We start from the raw sequence: 25,981 nt of genomic DNA, 5'->3' as shown, positions 1-25,981 counted from the left end.
CTTTTTAGGGATAAAATAATTATCATTACAGCCTATACAGTCCACTGCTGGACATAGGCCTCCACAAGTTTACGCCAAAAATAACGTGAACTCATGTGTTTTGCCCATAGTCACCACGCTGGGCAGGCGGGTTGGTGACCGCATTACTGGCTTTGTCGCACCGAAGACGCTGCTGCCCGTCTTCGGCCTGTGTATTTCAAAGCCAGCAGTTGGATGGTTATCCCGCCATCGGTCGGCTTCTTAAGTTCCAAGGTGGTTGTGGAACCTTGTTATCCCTTAGTCGCCTCTTACGACACCCACGGGAAGAGAGGGGGTGGCTAAATTCTTTAGTGCCGTAGCCACACAGCACCAATTAAAAATAATTATGTTTGCTAGCAAACGAAAAAAACAGACTTCAAATACATCGTCAAGTAATACAAAGTAAGTAGACGAAAACAATTAACAAATGCACTAGTCGCCACTGCAATTTTCGAAGCTTCCCGTCTATTTCTCTGGGATGTCATCATCAGATCCTGGTTTCCTTATCATAGATACCACTGTTGGGATATCTTCTTTCAACAAAATAATCATCAAAATCGATTTATAAACGACAAAGTTATCAAACGAACATCAACAACTCTTTCTTTTTTAAAGTCGGTTAAAATAGTATTGGACAATGCAGCAATGCAATGTAGAAGTAGCTTGCCAGAATAGCTCGCATATTTAGACAAGATAAAATTTTAAAAAAGCGTTGGGTTCTGGGTTCTCATGGAACGTGATCTATAACATTTACAGAACCTACCATTTAAAGAGATGCAGTTAAGAGTCAAACTTCCTACATACAGTGAATTTAAATTGTACAAGTAAAAACACGTACATTGCCGATTTGCTGGCAAATAAAATAATTTTCAGAGAATAGTCAAAATATTGCAATTAAAATATTCACAGTAATCTTTATTACCGTGAATATTTTATATAAGTTATTTTACACACGTTATAAAAAGGAAAATATTTTTACGGTTTTGTCAATATAAATATTACAGAGATAAAATATGTAATTACTGAATCGATTTAGGTACTTTTTTTGAATTGTTAAATATATTTTTGATAATATTGTTGTATTTATGAAAATTATATCATGTTTTAACGAAGCGTTGCGGTCATAGCACTGGCTTGTAGCTGTTGCGGGTTCGATCCCCGCACATGGCATACATTTGTATGGAGTATACAGATGTTTGCCGTGGTCTGGGTGTTTGTGCTCGTGTATTGTAATTTTTTCTGGACCCCCGACACAGGTGTAAATTATAGTGGGCGGCGTGAGTGTGAGGTATTATTTATTATTGTACAAAATAACGCTAAGTGTAAAATATGCAAATATGCATATGTAGCTTGCGCTGTAGAAAGTAACCATATATGTCGACGTGAGTGAAACCGCCGAACGATTTATTGAAAATATTTTTGTTTCAGGGCGGTGTTAAAACTACGCTGATGTAGCAAACGTCATAATGGATCGCTGGGTGACGGCAGCAAGTTCGCTTCTGGCGATCCTGCTGTACTACAACACGTTAGACGCTGGTTTCGTTTATGACGACAGGTAACCAAATTTGTTACAATTTGTTTAATGTAATTTTAAATTTGGGCTTTGTAAAGTTAGCTCATGCTTGACCGTTTTATTTTGACTATGCGTTAGCATAACAGTCAAAGATCTGGCTTAAGGCCGTTGCGCTGGCGGTTGCGGGTTCAAGCCCCGCATATGGCGTAAATTTTTACTGGCCATTACAGATATTTGCCGTGGTCTGGGCGTTTGTGGTTATGTATTATTTGTGTTGCCGGACCCACACACACACACAACACACACAGACACACAAAGGAGCAAGTCCTAGTGGAGTTGAGTGTGAATCGTTTATTTCTCTCTGCTTGGTGGGATTATTAGTAAATAAACTAAATACTATTGAAGTAGGGCACAACAGCATATCTTCTGCACAAAACCTGGAGCAGCCCGTCTGGGGAAGTACTTAACCTTATAGAAGATACACAGCTAAATAACACTGCTCTTAAGTAGTCTTTGTTGTGTTGCTGTGGTGAGTAAGGTAGCCAGAGCTCCTGGGGAGGGTCAGGGTTGGGGTCAGCAACGCACTTGCGATTCTCCTAGTATTGCAAGCTTTTATAGGCTGCGGTAACCGCTTATCATCAGGTAAGCCGTAAGCTTGTTTGCTGACCAAGTTGTTGTTCGGACAGCTTGTTAATAGAAAAATTTATATCTCTCAGTAGCTGGTAATAATTTATTACTAAGCAGGACATAGTCCTTTTGATCTTTAGGCCAAATTCAATCAGCACACTGTGTCCGCTGCCGTACTTCGTTTAGCAACGATTCCTGTGCGGGTACGATCCCCGAAACTACCAGCACAACAACCACAAAGCTGGTAGTTTGCCGTGGTCTGGGTGTTTTTGTGTGCAGTTCTTGTGGGTCTCCCCACCGTGCCTCAGAGATCACGTTAAGCCGTCGGTCCCGGTTGTTATCATGTACACCTGATAGCGATCGTTACTCATAGTAGGGAATATATCCGCCAACCCGCGTTGGAGCAGTGTGGTGGATTAAGAGGCCTATGCTCAGCTGTGGAATATTACAGGCTGAAACGAATAACAAATATTAAATTTGCGAGCTTTATGAATGTAAAATTTTCAATATTTCGGATAGTTCCTAATATAGAGAAATATTTTGAAGTTAGCTCGTTTATTGAGGAAAATTGTTAACAATATAAATTATAAACGTGACGTGGGTAAAAATGTGCAGATTGTCTATTGATAAAAAAGCTGAAAGGTTTTGTATGCGTATTTGCTTTTTACTTAGAAACTTAGACAGACCATAAAATTTTTGATTATCACACATATGGGGAGTAGTAACAAATTTTCAGAAATCGTATAAGTTTCGAAATATAGCGCGTGGTAAACGGTGCAGGCCTTTTAGCATAATTCATTCATATTAAAACGATTCAAAAGTGATTTTAAAGCTTACATGAATGAACAGTCTCAATGTTATATTGATTGAAAAAAAAAGTTTTATTTGACAGTTCATTTTTAATAAAATAAAGTCAAGGTTCCATTTTATAAGCTAAGTTCAAGTGTTATAAAATTTAGTTTACGTTTCATGCGTTAAATATTTGGTAGACCAATACAACAACTAAGCTTTTTATAGCCTGCATCGGTATTAATTAAATTTAAGAAACATTATACTATATATAAAAATTGAACAATAATGCTGGTAAACTTGTAAAGCTGTCAAAATACGCACAACTTATATATAAAAACTAGCTGTGCCCGCGAATTCGTCCGCATGGAATCTATTAAAAAAATATATTGTTCAGTTTGCAGAGTTACAAAATAAATAAATTTCTAAAATGAAAGTAGCATAAGTTATTATATCAACTATCTGTCAGTGAAAGTCCCGTCAAAATCGGTCCAGCCGTTTCAAATATTAGCCGGAACAAAATGACAGACACACAAAAATTGTAAAAAATGTTATTTAGGTTTATGTACCGTCTATACATCCATATGCATTTAGTAAAAAGTGGTTATTTTAATATTACAAACAGACACTCCAATTTTATTTATTTGTATAGAATTTACTGGATTGTGTTGTTCAGTTTTGCACGTGTTTCGATTTTTGCTAATACGTAAGCTGCCCGTTTTCTTCCTTCCTTCTATACAAATATATATAATTATTTTGTTTCGATAACCACGCTATTCTACTGACTTATTGGCGCAATTGGCGTTCGGAACTGGTTGTAATAAATATTTATTCGATTCAGTCGATTATTACCTAAAACGTAACAATATGTGTGTATAGAAGAATTAACGCTAAATTAAAATATTTATAAATTTCAATTTATTATATATTATATTATTAATTACCAATCTTTAATCATCATGCTTCAAAAGCTCCTCAAACTAGCTTGTTAAAAGAATTCGTTTTGTTTCTAAATATTAAAAAAGTACTATGAGCTTGTCGGCAGGTAATCACGATAATATAATTGTTGTATTAATTTTTTTACAAATGTTTATTTAGTGACGTTATGCCATTTATTGAATATTTAAAATCTATTAATAGCTCCTACAAATAACAATTTATTCTTTGAGAACAAAAAGGTCATTTTTCTACAAAACGTACTTGAAAAGTTATTTTGTAAAAGAAATGAAATTTGGCGTCAAAGCAAATGGATATAAATGAACTATTTTTGGAATACTTAGTTCAAATTTTGAAGAAAGAATATTAGAACATTGACGAGAATTTTCTAATTTTGCATGTTTTTCGTTAACTTTTAATTGTATTTATAGGTTTAAATACATTGAAAATTTATCTATGTACTGTAAAATATAGTAAAGGTAAATAAAGTATTTTTTGGTTCGTGGGATGCCATGTCCTGTACTTATCGGTAGATTTAAGAAATTCTGTTTCTATCATATTTCTTTTTTATTGAGTTTTCCCATAGGTTATAATATTACATTTAATTCATAGGTTACGTATTAATGAAATCAATTTGATAGATAATGAAATAAAAAGTGAGAATTGTACATAATAGATGCATACTTTTGTGCCATTTAATGTATATACTAAAATTATAAAGCTGAAGTTTGTTTGTTTGTTGGTTTGTTTAAACGCACTAGTCTCAGGAGCTACTAGTTCGATTCGAAAAATTCTTTCATTGTTAGATAACCCATTTATCGATGCAGGTTATAGGATTTATATCATCTCGCTAAGACCAATAGGAGCGGATTCCACGCGGACGAAATCGCGTGCAGAAGCTAGTAATTTATATGTTCGCACAAACTTAATAAAAATACATAGTCCTTATGTACTCCTTACAATAAATATACATTTTTTATTAGTAACGTAAAGTTAGCACGTGAAGTGCACAGCTTACCTATAAATTCTTAAACTATTATAATGAAAAATGTAAGCGCATTCACAAATCACCAACACAGGTTGGTCTATGTAAGGCTGCATCCAGCTCGTTGATATACACAGTTCAAGGCTTACCTCAAAGTCGTTTCATAATGGGCTTTCTTTGATTCCGGTATTAGTATTTAATTCAATACAATAAACTGTATTATAATTTCTATTCCGATATACGAGTAAATGTACATTAAAAAAAGGGAGGAATAATAAGGTAACGTTAGTGGCAATCGTTGTTATATTTTATACACGAGCAATAATTCATATATATACCATACAAATATATACATACATAAACAGACACAGACTTGCATACGTATATACACATATAAATACACACATACAAACATACATGCATGCAAACATAAGTATTATGTATATACATAATAATAAAATGTTTCTGTACAATTAATAAAAAAAAGTTTGGTATTTTAAACATAAAAAACACGAAAATTACTTAAACGTGTATATGTTATTTGCTGTAGGAAATATTTAACCCATCTCAACGTGTTTGACAGACAGCTATCTCCTTAACGCCATAAGGCGAACTATTCATTTTATTGATTTTTCTTGAGAGTGTTTATTTGTTTGAACAAGTTTACCTAAGGCGTTACTTAGTCTAATTGAAAAAAAAGTCTTAGGTTGTCTGGCCGTTTAACGAACAGTTTTAATCTTTATGTCTTTGATTATTACGCTTCATAGGAGTGTAGGAGTAACTATTCTTAAGTGTTAGCGACATGTAATATACTAAAAGTGGGTGAAAGAGCGGGGCACGCTATATGAGTTGAATAAATAAAATACCTACACTTGGTAATCAGAAAATTCAGATAATAGTTTCAGTTAAATCATAGTCTATCTAAAATTCGATAGATCTTTTTTTGTATATGATTTGATAAATAAATTGATTAATAATTTCAATTAAAGAAATTAATATTATTCTACTATAAACACAGAATTGTCATTTAAAAATAATTTAAGATTCTTTTCAAAAAATATTGGACGTTAATAAAACTTTATGTTAAAAAAAATGTTTATAACTGTTTCGTTTTCCTCTTCGTATTCTGTCAGATAAAAATAGTAACAAATAAATATCATGCAAGTAAAGTCTGAGGCAGATGCTAAAGATTTTAACATAGTGTTAAGTTTATTTGTAGAATGCTGTACGTATCTGCCACGTTGATACCCAGCTCACTGGTTTACCGCTGCGTCGCTGCTTCATAATCCTCTTTCCTTGTACCGGAATTAGTGTTTAATTCTATGTCGCTGAAAGCTTTTCTGTTTTCATCTCGATAAAAATTATTATAAACGGGTATATGTCATTGTAGATACAGGTGATAATGAGTTATTTATTTAAGCTCGGCATATAACTTTAGGTGTCAGAATTTGTTCTTTTAAAAACCTTGTGACATACATAATACGAGTAGTTCATTATAGCGTACGTATAATAAATACATATGGATAGGTGTTTTATACATGTTTATAGTTAGAATTTACAATAAGTCATCATCATCATGATTAAGTAATAAATATTATTTATTAATTATCATTACATTAAGTAATAAACAAAAAATTATGTGGTGTCATGGGACACCAGGTAGGAACGAAGATCCTTCGGATATTATAGAAGCAACACAATTTGAAAAAAGAAGGTTGAAATTTATATATATTTTCTAGTTCTTGTTTTTTTTTACTTTTGTTGATTGGTTTTTAATTAAGTACATAAACTTATTTAGGAAATTTAGTATTTTAGAAAATAACAAATACTGTAAAATAAAATAAATCAAACAAAATTATAATAATAATAATTCAAACTATTAAGTGAAATAAAAAAACATGTATCTTCATTTATTTTTGTCGACAGTATAAAATTACATAAATAATTTAAAATAAAATTTGGCGTTGAGTTTTTAGTCGTGTTTAATTTTTTTATAGTTTCGTGATGGTATGATATAACCACGGGGCAGACTTCATTATTGATACTGTATATAAAAATGAAATAAATGTCATTCTTGTATGTAACAATTAATAAGCTAGTGGATTATGGTAAAGACTTTCGTACCATTTGTTTAATACATTCTTCATGTCGCGTTGCTTTTTGACGCATTATATTATACTCTAAAGCAATTTAGCCGATATTTTGCTCAATTACGCACCTACCCCCTATATGCACTAAGCGATTCGCTAGTACATTCTTGATCCGCACGGCCAAAGAATGGAACTCTCTACCAGAGTCTGTGTTTCCGGAAAACTATAACCTGAAGATCTTTAAGTCGCGAGTGAACAGGCTACTTCTAGGTAAGCGTGCTCCATCTTAGACCGCATTTTCACTTATCATCAGGTGAAATAGTGGTCAAACACTAGCCTATCATTGTATTAAAAAAATATACAATTGCACTATTTTATAATGTTAATTATTCCAATCATATTTAAGTTTTATGAGAAATACAATGAGTAGGTATCATAAATTTATTTCAAATTGCAATAACAGCTACTTGCCACCAAGTCACAATTACTGTTTCGTTATAATTAGTTACAATATGATAATTTATAGCTCATAGTTTTCATAAATAAATTAGTTATTCAAAGTAAATGGAATATCCGAGGATTTTTATACCGCAGTAAATTAAGTTTTTTGGTTTTACAATATATATTATATATTCTTACCTTCATTCATTCATTTAAACTACTGGCTTTTATTGGTGCCGAAAAAGCATGAGTGATTTCGCGAACGTCATTTTAAACGGAGACGACAAGAAGATCAATTAGTAAATACGAATGCTGTAATATACTGTTGGTAGATTTATTAACTAATTTACACTTTTACCTTAAAGCACGTAACCCTTTCAGATACGTCTTACCAAATTTTAAACTTTAAGTGAAATATGGTGGGCGGTTCTAAGACCACATCGAAATATTTTTATAATCTACTACTTAATGATTTTGTCATTGTAAATATCGCACCCTGACTTGCTGTTCAATATGGGTTGATTGGTACTAATATTTCAAAATTTGGTCCGAAACATTTGGGGTTGAGTAACCACGTTGTTCATTTACCGCTAAACATGGGATATCTTTTCTTATATAAATAAAGCACTTGAAAATAAATCAATGTAAAGTTGAATTTGAAGTAGTAATTTTTGGCGTCTCTTTTCACAGTGTAAAATATAGTAAATAAAGATTCATCTATATATTTATAATAATAATTTCTTCTCTCAGTCAAGGTCCAGTTTGGGACAGTGAAGGTATTTTAAAGTTTTTTGAAGTTACTCTGAAATTAATACTTAAGCTTTAAATGAAACAATGAAGGGTAAAATTTGATTTCATACTTGTATATAGGATACGTGATAATTATTTTGGCGGAATGCAGCTAATAAAGTCTAAGTGTGTACCTTCTTAGTTGAAAACCTTCAATACTTAGTTTTAATTTGTTAATGCTTTTATATTTGTTTCAGGGATACATTTTAATAATTATTTCGTAAACACAACAGGGTCTTTGGATTGTTAGTTTATATTATACTAGCTGTGCAAGCGATTTCATCCGCGTGGAATTTAACAAAAAGTTATTGTTCAGTTCGCAAAGTTATAAAATAAATAAATTTCTAAAATAAAAGTAGTCGAAGTTATTCCGTATTATATCAGCTATCTGCCAGTGAAAATCATGTCAAAATTGGTCCAGCCGTTTTAGATATTAGCCGAAAAAACAGACAGACAGACAGACAAAAATTGTAAAAAAAAATTGGTATATGTGGCGTCCATTATATCCATATGCACTTCGTAAAAAGCGGTTATTTTAATAATACAAACAGTCACTCCACTTTTATTTATTTGTATAGATGTATAAACGTTATAACACTTAGTAATTAGTCCAAGAAAAAACTGGCCAAGTTCGAGTCGCACTCGCGCACGAAGGGTTCCGTACCATTGACTAGGTAAAATATTTAGACAATTTTTTGTCTAAATATTTTTTAATTTTAATTTTATTATTTATTATTAAAGTAAATAAACAATTAAGTAATTTGTGAAAATGTGTCTACCTGTTACCATTTATTTATATCGAGCAAAATAGGCAAAGAATGGCGTTTTTTGTATGGGAGCCCCTCTTAAATTTTAATTTTAATTTTATTATTTATTATTAAAGTAAAAATACAACTGAGTATTTTGTGAATATTTCAAGTGCCTTGACTGATATTGAGCAAAAAAGGGGCACAAAAATAGCGTTTGTTGTATGGGAGCCCCCCTTAAAAATTATTTTATTTTCGTTTTAGTATTTGTTGTTATAGAGACAACAGAAATACATAATTAGTGAAAATTTCAACAGTCTAGCGCGATTTCAACCTAGTGACAAACTGACTAACGGACAGGTCTTAGTTAATTAATATATGATCCCGTTTTTACCCTTTGGGTAGGGAACCCTAATAATTTGAAATCCGAAAACAAAGGAAGCATTGAATGGCTTATTTTAAATATATAATAATAATATAATTTTAATATAATTTTAATGGCTTATTTTAAATAAGTGTATGTATTTTATCTTATTAGCTTTAAATTTTGAATTCGATTTGATGGCAATCGCGGGCACAGCTAGTTTAAAATAAATTTACTTACAGAATAGAATAATACGGCCTTCCAACAGCTATTCGGCTGGTCTCACCACCTCAGGCTATTTATTACCCTATACAACCTTAAGTAAATACATCATCGATTGTTTTACATTATGAATAATTTACAGACAAGCAATTATGTTTGGAATTGAATTAATCTGCTGTTGGGTCTCGGACAAAATAATTTATACCTACATATTTTGTTAAAATAGGAAACACATTAGTATCTTTATTGTTTTGGAAATATACCTGCATATAAAACATAATACAGTTAGTTTTCGTTGATCAACGTTTCGATGATAGTGGATAACATCCTATAACAAAAAAAAAATATTTTGTTGTATTTGCATGTTGCCGTGTGAGTGAAGTTATCATCTGTAAAACAGTTACGTTTTTGAGAATGTAATATTTTTATTTTGCTAAACATTGATTGTGTTAACACAAAATGTTAATAGTAACAAGTGAGTATAAGTGTTATATAATATAACCTAATGTGATTATTGTTCATCACAAAAAGCAACAACGAGTGAATGCAATACCTCCGCTTCAGCCTGTTGTATCCCACTGTTGGGCATAGCCTCTTTCCCCATGTAGGAGAAGGATCAGAGCTTAATCCACCACGCTGTTCCAATGCGGGTTGGTGGATATATTCCATTCTATGAGGAACGATCGCTATCAGGTGTAAATTATAACAACCGGGACCGACGGCTTGACGTGCTCGCCGAGGCAAGGTGGGGACCCACGAGGCCTTTACAAACACCCAGACCACGGCACATCTGTATGGCTAATACATATGTTTGTAATGAGCGGGATAGAACCCGCAACCGCCAGCGCAACAGCCACAAACCAGTGCTGTGACCGTTGCGCCAACGTGTCGTCTTATATCATAGTACTATTGGTGAAGTTATTGACGTCTCATAAAACATCTTTTCTTAAATAGCATTATATACTTTCTCTTATTTTTATAAATCGTCTGTGCTCTATTTAAGTATCTTAAAATAGAGCATATTTACGTAATAATCGCTTCTTTGCGACTATTACATAACTATCACTATCAATTATAATGACGATAGAATCGATGAGCTTTGTTCTGGATTGCTGCAAACCACTTCAGTGTTTCGTAATTGAGGGCTTACGTGACGGCTCGACGCCGCAGCTGCCCCTAACTTTCGCTGCAAAGAGTTTCGTATCCTCAAGCTTTATCTCAATCTAAGTTTTGGCACGGCTAGAAATGGAAATAGTTTTTTATTGAAACTTTCGCACAATCAGAAAACATGTTTCGATTTTTCTTTTCGCGTCTCTCGTTATTACCGAAGCGTAAAAGTTGCCGTGTATTATGGAAGAGGAATAAAATTGATTATTTTGTAGGGTCTTTAAAATGTATAATAAATAATTTAAATATAACTTTAGCCCTGATATTATTTTGTTCAATACCTTTAATTTTGTGCTTGTACTTCAGCATATCGCAGTTTACTGCTGGACATAGGTCTCCCTAAATTCGCGCAAATCATCACATTCGTGTTAAATGCTATTAATGATGTTTCATCTTTGTATTTAAGCACACGTGTCTAATTTAATGTAGTAGTGCTGGCTAGAATCATCGGAAAAAAGGAGACATTTTAAAATATAAATTAATATAACTTGAAAAAAAAATGTCTGATTACTCCTTTTACCCAATATTCTAATAGATGTTTTCCTTTAATCAATATTTCGGCTTAAAAACGAATATTCTTGTACTAAAAATGATAATAATGAAAAAGGTCTCAAAATTGTAAGAATCCTTTGTTATTATAATTTAATTAAAAATTCGTGAAGGAATAGCAAATTAGTTCATTCAATATAAATTTCCAACAACATTACACACAAAATAATTCAATAGTAGAAAAATGGGCTAGTTCAATCCGGTTTTTAAAAGAGTCAAACTTATGCATACAATGACGGGTTTCGTTATTATACCACAAAACTTCAAGAAATCACCGAGAAAATGAGTCCTTTTAATCTGCGGAACCACCCAATGGGGCAACGTAGCTTTTATCTTTTGTATCTTACATACACATTACATACATTACATACTACACATACACTACATACACAAAATAAAATAGTAAAAAATTAAAATGAGCAATTGTACAAACCTATAATAAATTTTAAAATTTAAAATTTTTCGTAAATATTTTGACAATAATTTTTACAGGGTACACTGTGCTATTGTCACAAACTTTACACAAATATATTTCTACATATAATAATATAATAATATTACAATATTTCTACATATAAGATATTATGTTATATTGTTATGTACTCGCTGTGACCGCGGAGTCGCCTGCGCAGAACTTTTACTTATAATGTCACCGTGAAAGTGATTTAAATAGACTACTTTTTCAAATATTAATTAAGAAATAACTATTTAATCTTCTATTGTTGTAAACAGAAACGGATTAGTGAAATTAAACGCCTCATATCATTAAGTACAAGAGTACGATTTTCTTGATAGATTTAATACACTTAGAAGTTTTCTACTGATAAAATATAACTCAATAGATAAAATGAAAAACGGACGGACAGGCGAATATCGGAAAAAATGTCATTTAGTAAAAGCGGTTTTTTAATATTACAAACAGACACTCAAATTTTATTTATTTGTATAGATAAATATTATTTTTATTGTAATTTTTATAAAATAAACGTTTCACACTCAATATCCTTTCATCATTACAGCCTATACAGTCCACTGCTGGACATAGGCCTCCACAAGTTTACGCCAAAATAAAACGTGAACTCATGTGTTTTGCCCATAGTCACCACGCTGGGCAGGCGGATTGGTGACCGCAGTACTGGCTTTGTCGCACCGAAGACGCTGCTGCCCGTCTTCGGCCTGAGTATTTCAAAGCCAGCAGTTGGATGGTTATCCCGCCATCGGTCGGCTTCTTGAGTTCCAAGGTGGTTGTGGAACCTTGTTATCCCTTAGTCGCCTCTTACGACACCCACGGGAAGAGAGGGGGTGGCTAAATTCTTTAGTGCCGTAGCCACACAGCAACTCAACATCCTTTGGAATCCAATATCCTTTGGAAGAATGTAAATCCTGTAAATCTGGGATCAGGAAATACAACCAAATACACAAAACAATAACAAATATTTGTCATTCGCTGTGTGGCTACGGCAGTAAAGAATATAGCCACGGAAAGAGTACCCCCTCTCTTCCCGTGGGTGTCGTAAGAGGCGACTAAGGGATAACAAAGTTCCACTACTACTTTGGAACTTATAAATCCGACCAATGGTGGGATAACCATCTAACTGCTGGCGTTGAAATACACAGGCCGAAGACGGGCAGCAGCGTCTTCGGTGGACTGCGATAGGCTGAAGTGATTTCATGGTCGGGGATAGAACACATGGCCGCTAGCGTATCAGTCAGTTACTGTGACTACTGTACCAACATGTCGTCAGCTATAATTGTAACAAATACATTCGTAGCACATCTATAAATTAATTCTACGAATATATTTTTTCGCAATATTTTTTTTACACGTAAGGATTTAAGAAATTGTAGCTCTGAGAATGTCTTGAATATAGCAACTAGAATATATTTTTTATGGAATTATGTTTATAAATGAATATACACAATATAACTTATACAAGCGTTATTGAACAGTTAACTATGGTGGTGAAATAAATCATAAAAGACATTATCAAAATTACTACGAGTATGTAATACAAAATGACGCTTAAACGTGTTGTCAGTTCGTGGCTCTAGTATACGGTTTATCTGATCAAGGCATAAAAACTCTGATAAGAAAGAATTTACTTTTGTGATGTTATAATATCATTAATAATACTTAAAATTGTAGATTTTTTTAAAATGACCAGTAACATCCTTAACTTCGGTTTTGTGGAAATAAATAAAACAATTAAAGAATATGTCAGAGATTCTATTAGCTATCCTGTTTCAAGATCCTTTGTTTTCCTTTTCAGTAAATGAAATACTAATGCCGCTATTTTCCGCAAATACGACTTAAACGTTTTTAATGAAGAAACTGTTTTAGTGAAAACACAACATCGAATCTATTTGGTCGTTATTATACGTCCCTCGAAAGAAATAAAAGTCATTTACGAACAAAATACTCCAAAAAGTTTTTATGTAAATAAGTAAAGGAAAGGCGTCTTATTCACAATTTGCAATACAATGGTCGAATGTTAGAGATGATTTTTCCTTCTTCGCATAGTAAGCGCGGCTTTGGTCCAATAAAAATATATTATTCAATCGTTTATTTTACTGGCTTCTTATTTCAAATTCAAAATGTGAGATGAAATAAAAAATAAAGGAGTAAAATGGTAAATAAGGTAAATAGGTATACTGGAACGTAAATTATGATAGACATAATTGAAAACTTGAAAAAAATTCAACGTCATTGTTAAAATTTAATAAGAACATGTTTTTAAAGACAAACTCACGAGATTTAAACTTATTGCAATAAAGAAGTAATGCGTCAAGGTGTTTGAAACTTTAGACATCTAATGAAAATGCGAATGAAACTAATTTCTCTCTTTACTAGTAGTTGTACTCAGAAGAGAATTAATTAAAACAATAATGACTCGCAGACAATGTTCAAATGTACGCATAGACGCATGCTTTTATTTATAAAGAAGATACATTTTAATCTTTATTATTTTCGTCCGTAAAATAATTCATTCATAAAATAGACAAACTCATTAAAATTGTACAGTTTAATTTCCCGCTCGATTACATTTTGCAATGTGTCCTTGCTTTATTTTGTCGTTGTGTCAGAATTCGAGACAACTTTCCGGAAAATATTAATAAAAATTGCAAGACCTAGTTCAGTATAATAAAGACGATCTGAAGAATGGCGAGGGCAGAATACAAAATCCAATAAGCGTCAAATATACGCTCCAGGAAATCAATCTCGAAGAACGATGGTAAACGTTTTCCATTATTTAGATGGTATTGTACTCAGTGTTGAAGCGCTTGTTGGGGGCAGAAATCGAGCGGTCGAAGGAAAACATTTCGATACATCTAAGCCTGATTACCAAATGAAGTTACCCTAATGTCACCATCAGCATAATATTTTCTTGCGAGCTCATATAAATAAAGTAAATTCGTTTTATTGTCAATGATTTCCACGCTATTTGTTTAATCAATTATTGGGATCCTATACAATATTAAAACCGTTAAATAATTGTATAATGTTAATTTGCAACACTGTAAAACACTGTAATTATGGATATATTAAAAAATTTATACCGTACTTTTCGTATGTATGTTAACTTGTTGTGTCAAAATTCTCAAAAGGACAGAAATAGTTGTTCCTAATTACTAACGTTACAAAGTAAGAGGTAACAGTCAGCTAAAGGTTTAAACTAGGTAGGAACTCTGCAAATATTTAATACTCATTTTAATACACTGTACCTAAAATTCTTAAAAATGTTTAGGAGTTTGACACTACTTGTTTTCTTAAAATAGAAAATATAATTTTAATAACTTATAATTACAATATATTTATATTCGAATACTTTTGTCAAACATATACCCAATGGTAATAAAATTTATAACATGGAAATATTTTTCTTTAAAATCTCAATGTGAGAAATGATCTTTAATATGTCATATTTTGTTTCACAGGCGGGCGATACTCTCCAACCCAGATGTCATAGGGCACACGCCGATAAAATCTTTATTTGAAAATGATTTTTGGGGGACACCTCTCACCGATCCCGGTTCGCACGGCTCATATAGACCCTTGTGTGTCGCTACATATCGCCTGAATTACATCTTAAGTGGATTCAAGCCGTGGAGTTATCATTTTTTTAATATCTTGCTTCATTCGATAGCTACAGTGCTAGTAGTAACGACTGCACGGAGACTATTACCTCCGAATTGTATGAGAGTCGGGACTGCGGTTGCCGGTTTGAGTTTCGCAGCTCATCCCATACACACAGAAGCTGTGGCTGGTGTGGTCGGAAGAGCCGATTTGGCCGCTTGCAATTTATTTCTTCTCAGTTTTTTACTCTACACTGAACATGTACGTCTTCGAATCGAAAGTCAGAAAGGAAAATATAGACATAATATTCAGAATAACTTAGTGCGTCACCAATTGACAAACAGTCATCAAAACTTTCGACTGAGCTGTCACGGACTAGTGCAACAAATTATGATAAACGTTCGAAGACTACTGAAAGCAAGTAAAGCAGGACCTTTGAGAATGCTGAACGCTTGTGAAGTAGGAACTGGATCAGTGAAAATTAATAAGTGCCAGTGCAACGGTAGTGTTAGTGAAGATTCAGGTGAACTATTACAATGGTGTACTTTAGCAGGGACGCTCATATTTGCTGCTGCGGCTACTTTATGTAAAGAGCCTGCTATTATGATAGTTCCACTCTGCATATTATATGACTATTTGAAAGACGTTCGACAGGAGGATTCTTATTCAAAGGTAAGCATATGTTAGATATTATATTGTTACACCCATTAATTATAATAATTGTGTTTGCTCGTAAACGAATTACACTGAACTTGACTTCAATTATATTGAAAAGTACAGCAACGTATGTAGATGAAAAAAAAATTAAGTAAATACGCATTGTGAGATATAACTAAAAAAATAATTGTCAGATTTCGATTAAATTTAAGTGACAAGCACCAACTTTTGATTAAAAAAGAATCATCGAAATCGGTTCACCCAGTAAAAAGTTCCGAAGTACATAAAAACTACAGTTAAATTGAGAATTCCCTCCTTTTTTAAGTTGGTTAAAAGGAAGGTTGAACATCGTAGTTATAAGAGATCGTTTCGAAGAGTTCGAGATTGTAGAGTTTTTGCTCGGAGCTACGAGAGCGGTCTTATAAAATAGATATTGCTTCATTTTTACTCGTATGTAGCCCTCGATACGGTATATTTTGAATATATCCCAGACCTTATGCATTCTGTATTTAACTTCTGGACGGTGAGACATCGTTTTTATTTGCATAGAAGTTAATAGTAATAATTGTTGTGTCATGCTATAAATGAAACGCATAAATAAGGTGACTATGAAAAGCAAATGATAAAAATTATAAACATGATACACAATTTTTATTATTGGTCTTTTGTTTTTATTTATGCACAGATTTTGAAAAAAAAAAAATCTGTCTGTTATCGACGAGATTATGTTTTATTTGCTTTTAACTTAATTATCAAACTATTAATTTAAAACTTTACATTTTCTTTGTTTATTATAATTTAGCTAAAATATATGATATTTTAGAAGGTAAGTTAAAAAATTTAAAATAATTAGGAAATATATATCGTAACGTCGAGGAAGCGAGAAAAGATTAAAACAACATATATATTTAAAGGTTTTTTACAAAACTTTGACCAAGACAGCCAATATCTTGATCGAGTGATTCACCCTGTGACACTCCACTGCTGGGAATAGGCACTCTCCACATATGAGAAGAACAGGCAATACCTATGATAGATTAGATTAAAGGTGTACAATATTTTACAAGAGGTTATTGTACTTCGTGTACGTATTACAGTCTGCCATAAAAAAGAAAAATCTTTGCAAAGGAGGTATTCCTCTGTCTCTGACATTCCTAGTACTAACGTATTTTGATACTTGAAAAAAGATACGAAACACGTCTAACAAAGAACTTTTTAACCGACTTCAAAAAAAGGAGAAGGTTACTCAATTCGACCGTATATAAATTTTTTTATGTATGTTCGGGGATAACTGTCGTTTATGAATCGATTTTGATAATTTTTTTTTGTTGTAAAGAAGATATCCTTAGTTTGGTACCATGATAAGGAAACCAGGATCTGATGATGAGATCCCATAGAAATTGAGGGAAACTCTCTAAAATCCATAACATAACTTTTTACTGAGTGGTACCGACTTTGATAATTTTTAATTTAATCGAAAGCCGATGTTTATCATGTGGAATTGCAGTTGGTTTTTCTTCGTTTGCCTGCAAACACAATTATTTATTTAAAAATCTGTTGTATATAAAGCTGATTTATAAAAATGATTTAAAAGATTAGAAAGATGGGAAATTTTGTTAGTGTCCTAATAAACTTAGGTTCCACTGACAGACTCAGGTACAGACTATAGTTAAAAAGGGATTAATAACCTAACTATCTTATTAGTCTGAAAAGGCCTTTGTCACATCACAGAAAACTAGCAGTTGGTACTTAATGCATCGTACTGCTCCACTATGGGTTGATGGACCAACATAGAATATAAATATTATATATATACAGAAGCAAGAATAGTAAAAAACCCCTTATGAAGTGAGAAATATGTGTAAGTTATCAGTCTTTCCATTAAAATGTACAGCTCTGTAATAAGATTGTGGTTCTAATAGCTCTATAAATTCTCTGTTTATAGAGTGAAAAAATATCTTACGGTTAGGTGGATTTTTATGAGAAGGTCGTGTTACAACCTCAATACTTATTTTTACACTGGTTCAGTTCAGAGTTTGGTTTGAGAGAGCATCTTAACAGTTATTTTATGGGCTGAATTCCACGAAATGTTATATTTACGGGCTAAATACTCACATATATACTGCGTGTTTATGTATGAAAGAAGGAAAAATATTTTTTCTTAGTAAAATTTCTTTATACATATGGGATATACGTTTCCGGATTTTTTCCTTGCTCCTGCTATGAAACTAAACTTCTTGCCAAATTCATAAATGTAGGTCGAGAATTTTTTACAGTAAAGAGTAAAATCGATCCTTAAAACTATATCATAGATTACTCCGTGACTTAACTTCCTATTATATTTATGACTACTGGATACTTCTAGACCTATGTGTATTTAATGCTATACTAGAATTATTATTCATATTGACTAAAATTTAAAAAAAAGTCCTTTTATTACCAAACACACTGTTTGTTCTTTAATATTAGTATAGCAATGAGCATTAATATAACTTGAAAATAACTTAAAACTAAATATAATATAAAGTATATTTTGCAAAAAAAAAATGTCAGGATTAAAGTTTTAACAGAAGCAGCATAAAAATAAACTGGTTCAAAATTGAAAAAATTAAAATAAACCGGTTTTAATCGGACCATTTGTTTTTTTTTTTGACTCGCCAATGTCATCAAAATAATGAACAATGTTTTCATTAGCGTTACGTTATTAGACCAAGAATTCAATTATAGCTTAGCTGGAGTCAAATAGAGCTGAGGTATTTATTGTATAAGGACTGTTTGTGAATTCAGGATATATTGATTTATCGATTCCTAAGTGTAATAATTGAATATTCTGATTTAGAGGCTTTTTGAATATGTCAAAATTAATTTAATTCGGCATTGGGTGGATTCGAAACGAAAAATAATACTAGTTACAGAACTACTTACCAGAGTTATAATATTTATTTTTCTTGTAATTTATGAAGACCTGTGTGAAGAAGCTGTGTGGCTATGGCAATAAATAATATAGCCACCCCCCTCTTTTCACGTGGGTGTCGTATGAGGCAACTAAGGAATAACACAGTTTCACTACCACCTTGGAACTTATAAAGCTGACCGATGGTGGGATAACCATCCAACTGCTGGCTTTGAAATAAACAGGCCGAAGACAGGCAACAGCATCTTCGGTGCGACAAAGCCAGCCCTGCGGTCACCAACCCGCCTGTCCAGCATGGTGACTACGGGCAACACACATGAGTTCACGCCATTTTTCGGCGCGAACTTGTGAATGCTTATGTACAACAGTAGACTACGATAGGCTGTAGTGATGATGATGATGATTTATGAAGACCGCTAATATGATCATTATGTGATAGATAAATAAGTGTAGTATATATAAGTTTTTGATTGGCCAGTTGCCGTTTATTCTTGGTCTTTGAAGAAAGAAAAGAAAACAAAGAACGTCATGTATATAAGTCGAAATTTATGTTAATTCGTGAAGTTCATTTTGCGTGTACTGAAAACTAGTTTTCAAAGGGTTGATTGAATTTAACATAACTGGTTTAGCTTTATCAATTATATGAACTAGATGGACTAGCTGCATTATAAAATTATATTTACATTTTATAGATTAAGCCATATGAAAAAAAATAATCACAAAAATTAACCAAAACCTGTGTTGAACAGGTGGCTTCGAATATTATTCAGGATGTAATTGTTATTTCAGAATGTCGAATTGAGAAACTTTTCCTTTTTTTGAATTTGTTTACAAAGTATTGTTTATATTGTTTTGTGTATTTAGACTGTGTTTGCTGTTTTCATAATAATAATATTTATTAAATACGAAATGCAGGTATAAATTTTCTACAAATACTATATATTTATATTTGTAATAATGGTATTCGAATAAGGATTGTTGTGGATATGAGTAAATATGAAATCGTTCAACTTTAATCCATGAATAATTAATTTATGGAGGCTATGCAAACTTTTAATAATTCCACAAGAATTAAAAATTAATAGACTATTATTTTTCTATTGGAATAATTTAAAATTATATTATTGTAATAATTTTAAATTACTTTAGAACTAAATGATTATTACATATATACATATAAATACAAATAACATGCTGTCATGTTTCATATGTTTCTTTTTTTTTGTACCTGATAATAATTAATCGGTTCTACAAGACGAAACTTCATAACTATTTATTTTAATATAAGATTTTTTTCTAAGAGAGATTTCTATTGTCTAGTAGTTTTGTAATATGTTACACATACATTGGTATTATATAAATAATTTATATAATATAGTTATAAAATTATCGTAACGTACATAAAATTATGAGGGGCGACATGTTTATCATAAAAGAATTTCTTATTATGAATTCTCAACATCAAGAACTCACTACATATGTACCTACTTCAAATTGGGATTTTTTTTTATTTCTCTTATGATACATTGTTACCTAATCCTATTAAATCGGAAATAAACAAGGTAATAAATACTTTTCTAAGTAAGACGTAGGCTTTATAAGTAGCTTTAGGCTAATTGTTTTACAAACGCTTTAAGTTTGTTTATTTTATGTTGATGCGATCGATATTATTTAAGCGTTGTAAAGCCAAAGAACTTGTTTGTTTACTTGAGGCATTTAATAGTCTGAGCAATATGCCTTAATTATCATTATATGCATAAGATATATCTTAGTTAAGAATATTGGTGGGGTTAAAATTGAAAAATATATAATTTCTGTTATTTTCAAGCATGGAGAAAGAGGCCTATGCCCAGCAGTAGTGGAATGTTATAGGCTGAATCGTTAAAATTTATATTTTATAGTATCGTACGGTGAGGTAGAAAATTAATTGTGCATAGTTTTGTTCGGATTGGCAAATTTTTCTTAATTTGCAATAATCGTTTCAAGCTACATTCATAAACAATTATTATTTAAGAATGTCATAAATCTTTAATTTATTCGAAGGGTAGAATGGAAAGTATACGTAATAGCGACATTTCGTCGATGTCATTTCAACATGCTGCGAAGGCAATCTTATCATTATGTATACATCATGTTAAGCTAAATATCAACATTATAAGTAAAACCATATATTGAAGCTAGTTAGGAGTTAGCTCATTATAGCTACCCGGTAACTGCCCGATATCGTAACCTCATATTCACCAATCTTTATATTGAGTTATAGGATCAAACACTCACAACACTAACACCGTAATGTTAGCGGGTCGCCTCACTCACAAGCTGTCCAAGCGCAGCCGTCGCGTTTGGTCATAGTATTCCCTCTCGTTGGCTATGCATTGCTAACGTATCGGCCCGTTCCCCGGATCGATCGATCGAATAGATCACGCTTTAATCGCGAGAGTGAGTTAGTCCGTGATTCATATCAGAAAAATGCGTTAACGATGATAGAGTTACTGTAAATTTCTGACAGTTATTAATAATAATAATAGTCTAATGATTATTCAAATGTTCATAAATCACGCGATATCCATTTGCTGACCAAATTCGTCTGTTAAGTAACAGAGGCCTAGTGGTGTAGGTTGAACAGTTAGTAATGTTAAAGGTTGTGTCCGACCGTGGGCCTGTAGATGAAGACTTTATAAAGAATGGGTGCTGAATGAAGAGTTACTATTTTTTTAAGGCCAACTAGTTTAAATATAAAGAATGAGACGTCTAAATGAAATATGTTATATATATTTAAACATTTATTGATTTTACTGACTTCTCTCTGTTCAAGTGTAAAATTTGTTTACGGTTTCAGTCATACTGTGTAGTGGCAGCACAAAAACTGTTAAAAAATCTTGTATACTTTCTTACACAAAGGCTTTTTGTGTTGTGATACTTAGACATTTATACGGTTATTGTACAGCATAAAACACAGGTTATGTGGACCTTAATGAGATATAGTCATTAGGTGATAAAACATCGTTATTGCTTTTCGTAACCTATACAGTTACTACGTCTATCGTTATATACGAAATAATTTAGTAACGTTACGTATTTTTTTGTTGAAACAACGAAGAACATGAATTCACTATAGTAATTCGATTAAAAATAAAATAAAAAATATAACTTGGTGAACAACCGATTACATTTTTATTGAATATAAATAATATTAAAAAAAATTGCTTTGTTTTTCATGTTGAGAAAAAAGTATTAAAGCTATTTTTTTTTTCATAAAAAATATGTATGTAGAGTTTCTAGGTCAACAATCACTGATAATATCCAAACTAAAAATGGCAATTACCACCGTCATTTTCATTAATGTCATTTCATTCAGTGGAAACAGTAATTTTGTTTTTTCGTTTGACCTTAGAAAATAGGTGGTATAAAGAATTATTCTTAGAGCATTTTTACATTGAAGGTACTCAAATAGAGATGTTGGTATTTATTGAAATGTCGGCATAGCTTTTATATATATTTTTCTATTTATATTGCTATACTATGTTTGTTAAACATATAATTATATTTATTTGTAGGTATTCACTGAAAATATTAATTATTTCGTGTTTATTTATTTCAAATTTAGACTAAAGCGTTGCAGCTATTTACAGTGTAAAATTTGAATTAATAGTAATTTCAAAATGATTATGACGTGAATCATGTTCGAGTAAAGTGCCTGCAGCATTTATTTGAGCTGAAATTTCGATACTCTGGACAACAATGAGACAGTCCTTCTGTTCTTCTAGTCTTACTCGAGGGTATGATTTGGTTAAATAATAATGGTATTATATCTTTTTATATTTGAGGCTTATATAATAAGTATGCGTGAGTTACGCACGACATTACTTTTAATAAAGAATAATTGTCACCATGTCGTACTTAGTAGCGTGTCATTGAATTAAAATTTATAATATCGGTATTGACCGATCGTGTCAACGTGTCAGCGGCGATATAATGTTATCTGTATCGGTCAATGAAAAAACGTTCTTAATGTAACATTTTATTGCCATTGCCTTCGCAAGTTTATGCGATCTCATGCAATAAAGTGATAAAACAGTTAGCTCGCACAACGTTACGAACTCGCATTAGATATATTGACGCGAACAAATAAAACAGCCATTAAAAGCACAAACTTGCCCATGTTTTGTTTTCTCTTTTCCATATCGCGCAGAAATGTACAAAATATTACTATTTTTGTTCAACGAATGGACAAACTAATTCAATATATAAGTTATTTTTGACGTCACAATTAGAGCATATATAAATATTAAAAGAAATGGAAAAGACCAATAAAAGAGGGATTAAACTAATTTTCGTTGACTTTGATTTACATGATATTGTTTTCAGCCTAAATAAATGTACGCTTAGTCAAATGAATATCGATTCGCTGTCGCTTTGCCCTCGGCTCATTTACCCTGCATAAAATTAGTGTTTGGACCTTTTCGCGGATGGTGGCCAATATTTTTCCTATCTTGAGGACTAAAGCAATTTCGTGTAGCTCTCAACATTAAATTAACATTTGGGCTTTTTCAGCTCTCGCTTGCCCTCCGTTCTATACCATCTCTGGCCCAGTATATTTCAGCGGTCGCGTAATTTGTGGCTCGTAAATGTTCTGAAATTGGTCATCCCTTTGGTTGAGGTGAATTTATGGCCTTCTCGGTCGGCCTGTCGAAAGGGGAATTAATAAGACTCCCTTTAATGGTGAAACGTACCCTTACCATCAATTTGAATGTTCCTAGATCGTCATGAACCAAAACGGGTGGCTGGGTCAGAAATATTTCAATTATAGATTTTTTTTTCTTTTTCTAACTTAGGGTTCATGTCTTGATTTCATAAACGAAATTGTTGGTGTTCTGTTTATATTGATGTAACATGGTTTAAGTTATAAATAAATAAAATAATCCAAATAAAAATAAGACTCCTTTTACTAAATTAATTTTATTGTATCAAGATTTTCCGCAAAGTTTTAATATCCTTTTTTTGTACATCCAAGACTTATTGTTTTCGTTTTTAGAGCTAAACAACAATCGTAATTTACACAATTTTACAACATCGTTCAGACAAACAAATTTGGTTGTAAATAATAGTACTTGAACGCCTCCTTGTCTCGAGCAAAAGAATAATGGCATTTTCTATTTCGTTAGACCGGGTATGTTTAGTTACGTCCGCTCGGATGGCTGCCAGCTGCGACGTTGGCCGGACGGGCCAAGATCTAAAGTTAAGTGTCGCTAGAAACGTCCACAATTTATGCCCCCTTCACACATCTTGTCACGTTTCGAGTGCCACTCTGAACACAGGAAAGAAGTTTAGTGTTCGCAAGGCGGGAAAGGGAAAATATTTACAGTAAACATATTGTATATACATTGAACTTACTATCTATTAAAGTAAATAGTTTAGTTTTTTTAATGGATTGATTGTATAACTAATACATTTTGCTTCAGCCTGTAATATCCCGCTACTGGGCATAGGCCTCTTTCCCCATATAGGAGAAGGATCAGAGCTTAATCCACCACGCTGCTCCAATGCGGGTTGGCGGATAACTAATACATTTTATCTTTTGCTTATTAAATAATATGTATGTTTCAAAACTAAAATACTGCACTTAAACTAAAATAATAACAATATCGTTGTAGCTACTTCTCATATTTTTACTAGTTTTAATGACAACCTAAATGAATATGAAACTTTAAAATAGACAGTAAATAAAATTTGACGTCAAAACGTTTAAGTTACAAGCAATTCACATAGTTGGTCTCTTCCATTCCGTTATAAGACGCCTTAAATCACAAAACTGTCCCCTCTCTTCCATATTTTCGCACCCCACAATGTCGTTTAATGGCCATTGAGCAAATTTATTGACTTTCATGTCACATTCTCATCTTTACGTGCATCTAAGATTAGATGTATAGGGTAAAAATGTGATCAGTAATGTATAAACATATACCTACATACACAACGTGTATATTCTGTTTTTATCTTTTATATATTATTTTAATAATTACTTTAATATTTAATATTTAATTTTTAATACACTTGTAGTCGAATGTTGCATATTCAACACAAAGAGATATAATCCATTTACAATCTGATGTGTTATGTCAATGTCTATTAATATGTATACATTTAATATTTTATTTAATACGACTTTGCAATTTTTGTCAAAAAAAAAATAGAAATGTCTTCTGTCTAGAAAAATGTAATAGAACTACTTCTTAATAAATTATAATTAAGTAAAAATTCATAACCCTTTTTCTTTAGGGAATAAAATTTTGGGATAAGAAGTACTCGGCGTCTTAGGTCGTAGTATAAACTAAAATCTTATCTAGTTTCGCTTTCATATTAAGTAGTTATAAAGATATTAAAAACATACATTTTTATATATTTATTCATAGATAGATAAGCGTATTTATAGAAGATATATAAGCGTTGGCAGATTACACAAACTAAATTCTAACATATGTTTCAAAACAGTATCCGGTTATGAGTAAGCAAATAAAACGTAGAAATTAATATCCACGTTTCAATTAATAATCGTATTTACTCTGAATGCGCTGTTTTGGTAAGGAAGTTTTTTAAGCAATTTAAAGCGACTTGTGCGAGATCCGAGTGCCACAAAAACGCCTTAATACTTTGTAAAGTTGTTCACTCACGTATGCGCCTATTCACAAGGCTGGGTAACTGGCGTGAGCAGTCACAAAAGAGAGGAAACGAACAGCGCTTAAACACAGCCGTTAATAAACGTCCTTTCCCGATGTCGTACGCCATCAAGTTTTTAGAGACATTTTCGTTTCATTCAAAAATCAAGTTTTATTTCATTTGTGTGACACAGTTTCGTTTCTTTTTGTAGCATTCGAAATTATGTCATGTAGTAGTTTTATTTTAGAATTTTGTACACATTCATGAATTACTTATAAATAAGATCTGTATTATTATTTAGATAAATAGCTGAAAGTTTATACAATAAAGGAATATATGTATATACTAGCGGTCCGCCCCGGTTTTGCGTGAATGCAATGGTGATACTAATTATAAAATATAAAATAAATATTTGCAATATAAGCACAAAAAAATTTACGAC

The 25,981-nt window shown here is 32.1% G+C and overlaps 1 protein-coding gene across 1 annotated transcript in view; it reads left to right on the top strand.

The window, feature by feature from the left end:
- Positions 1-1,484: 1,484 nt before the first annotated feature.
- LOC123655855 (protein O-mannosyl-transferase TMTC2-like) overlaps positions 1,485-25,981 on the top strand; it is a 92,338-nt gene continuing 67,841 nt past the window's right edge. Inside the window, exons 1-2 of the mRNA XM_045591603.1 lie at positions 1,485-1,573; positions 15,173-15,983. Of these exons, the coding sequence (XP_045447559.1) occupies positions 1,485-1,573; positions 15,173-15,983 (900 nt within the window). The remainder of the gene's footprint in view (positions 1,574-15,172; positions 15,984-25,981) is intronic.

Source organism: Melitaea cinxia, chromosome 8, assembly GCF_905220565.1.
Source record: "Melitaea cinxia chromosome 8, ilMelCinx1.1, whole genome shotgun sequence".
Lineage (NCBI taxonomy): Eukaryota > Metazoa > Arthropoda > Insecta > Lepidoptera > Nymphalidae > Melitaea > Melitaea cinxia.
Note: the sequence above shows the minus strand (reverse complement) of the source record. Positions and strands in the feature narration are given on the sequence as shown.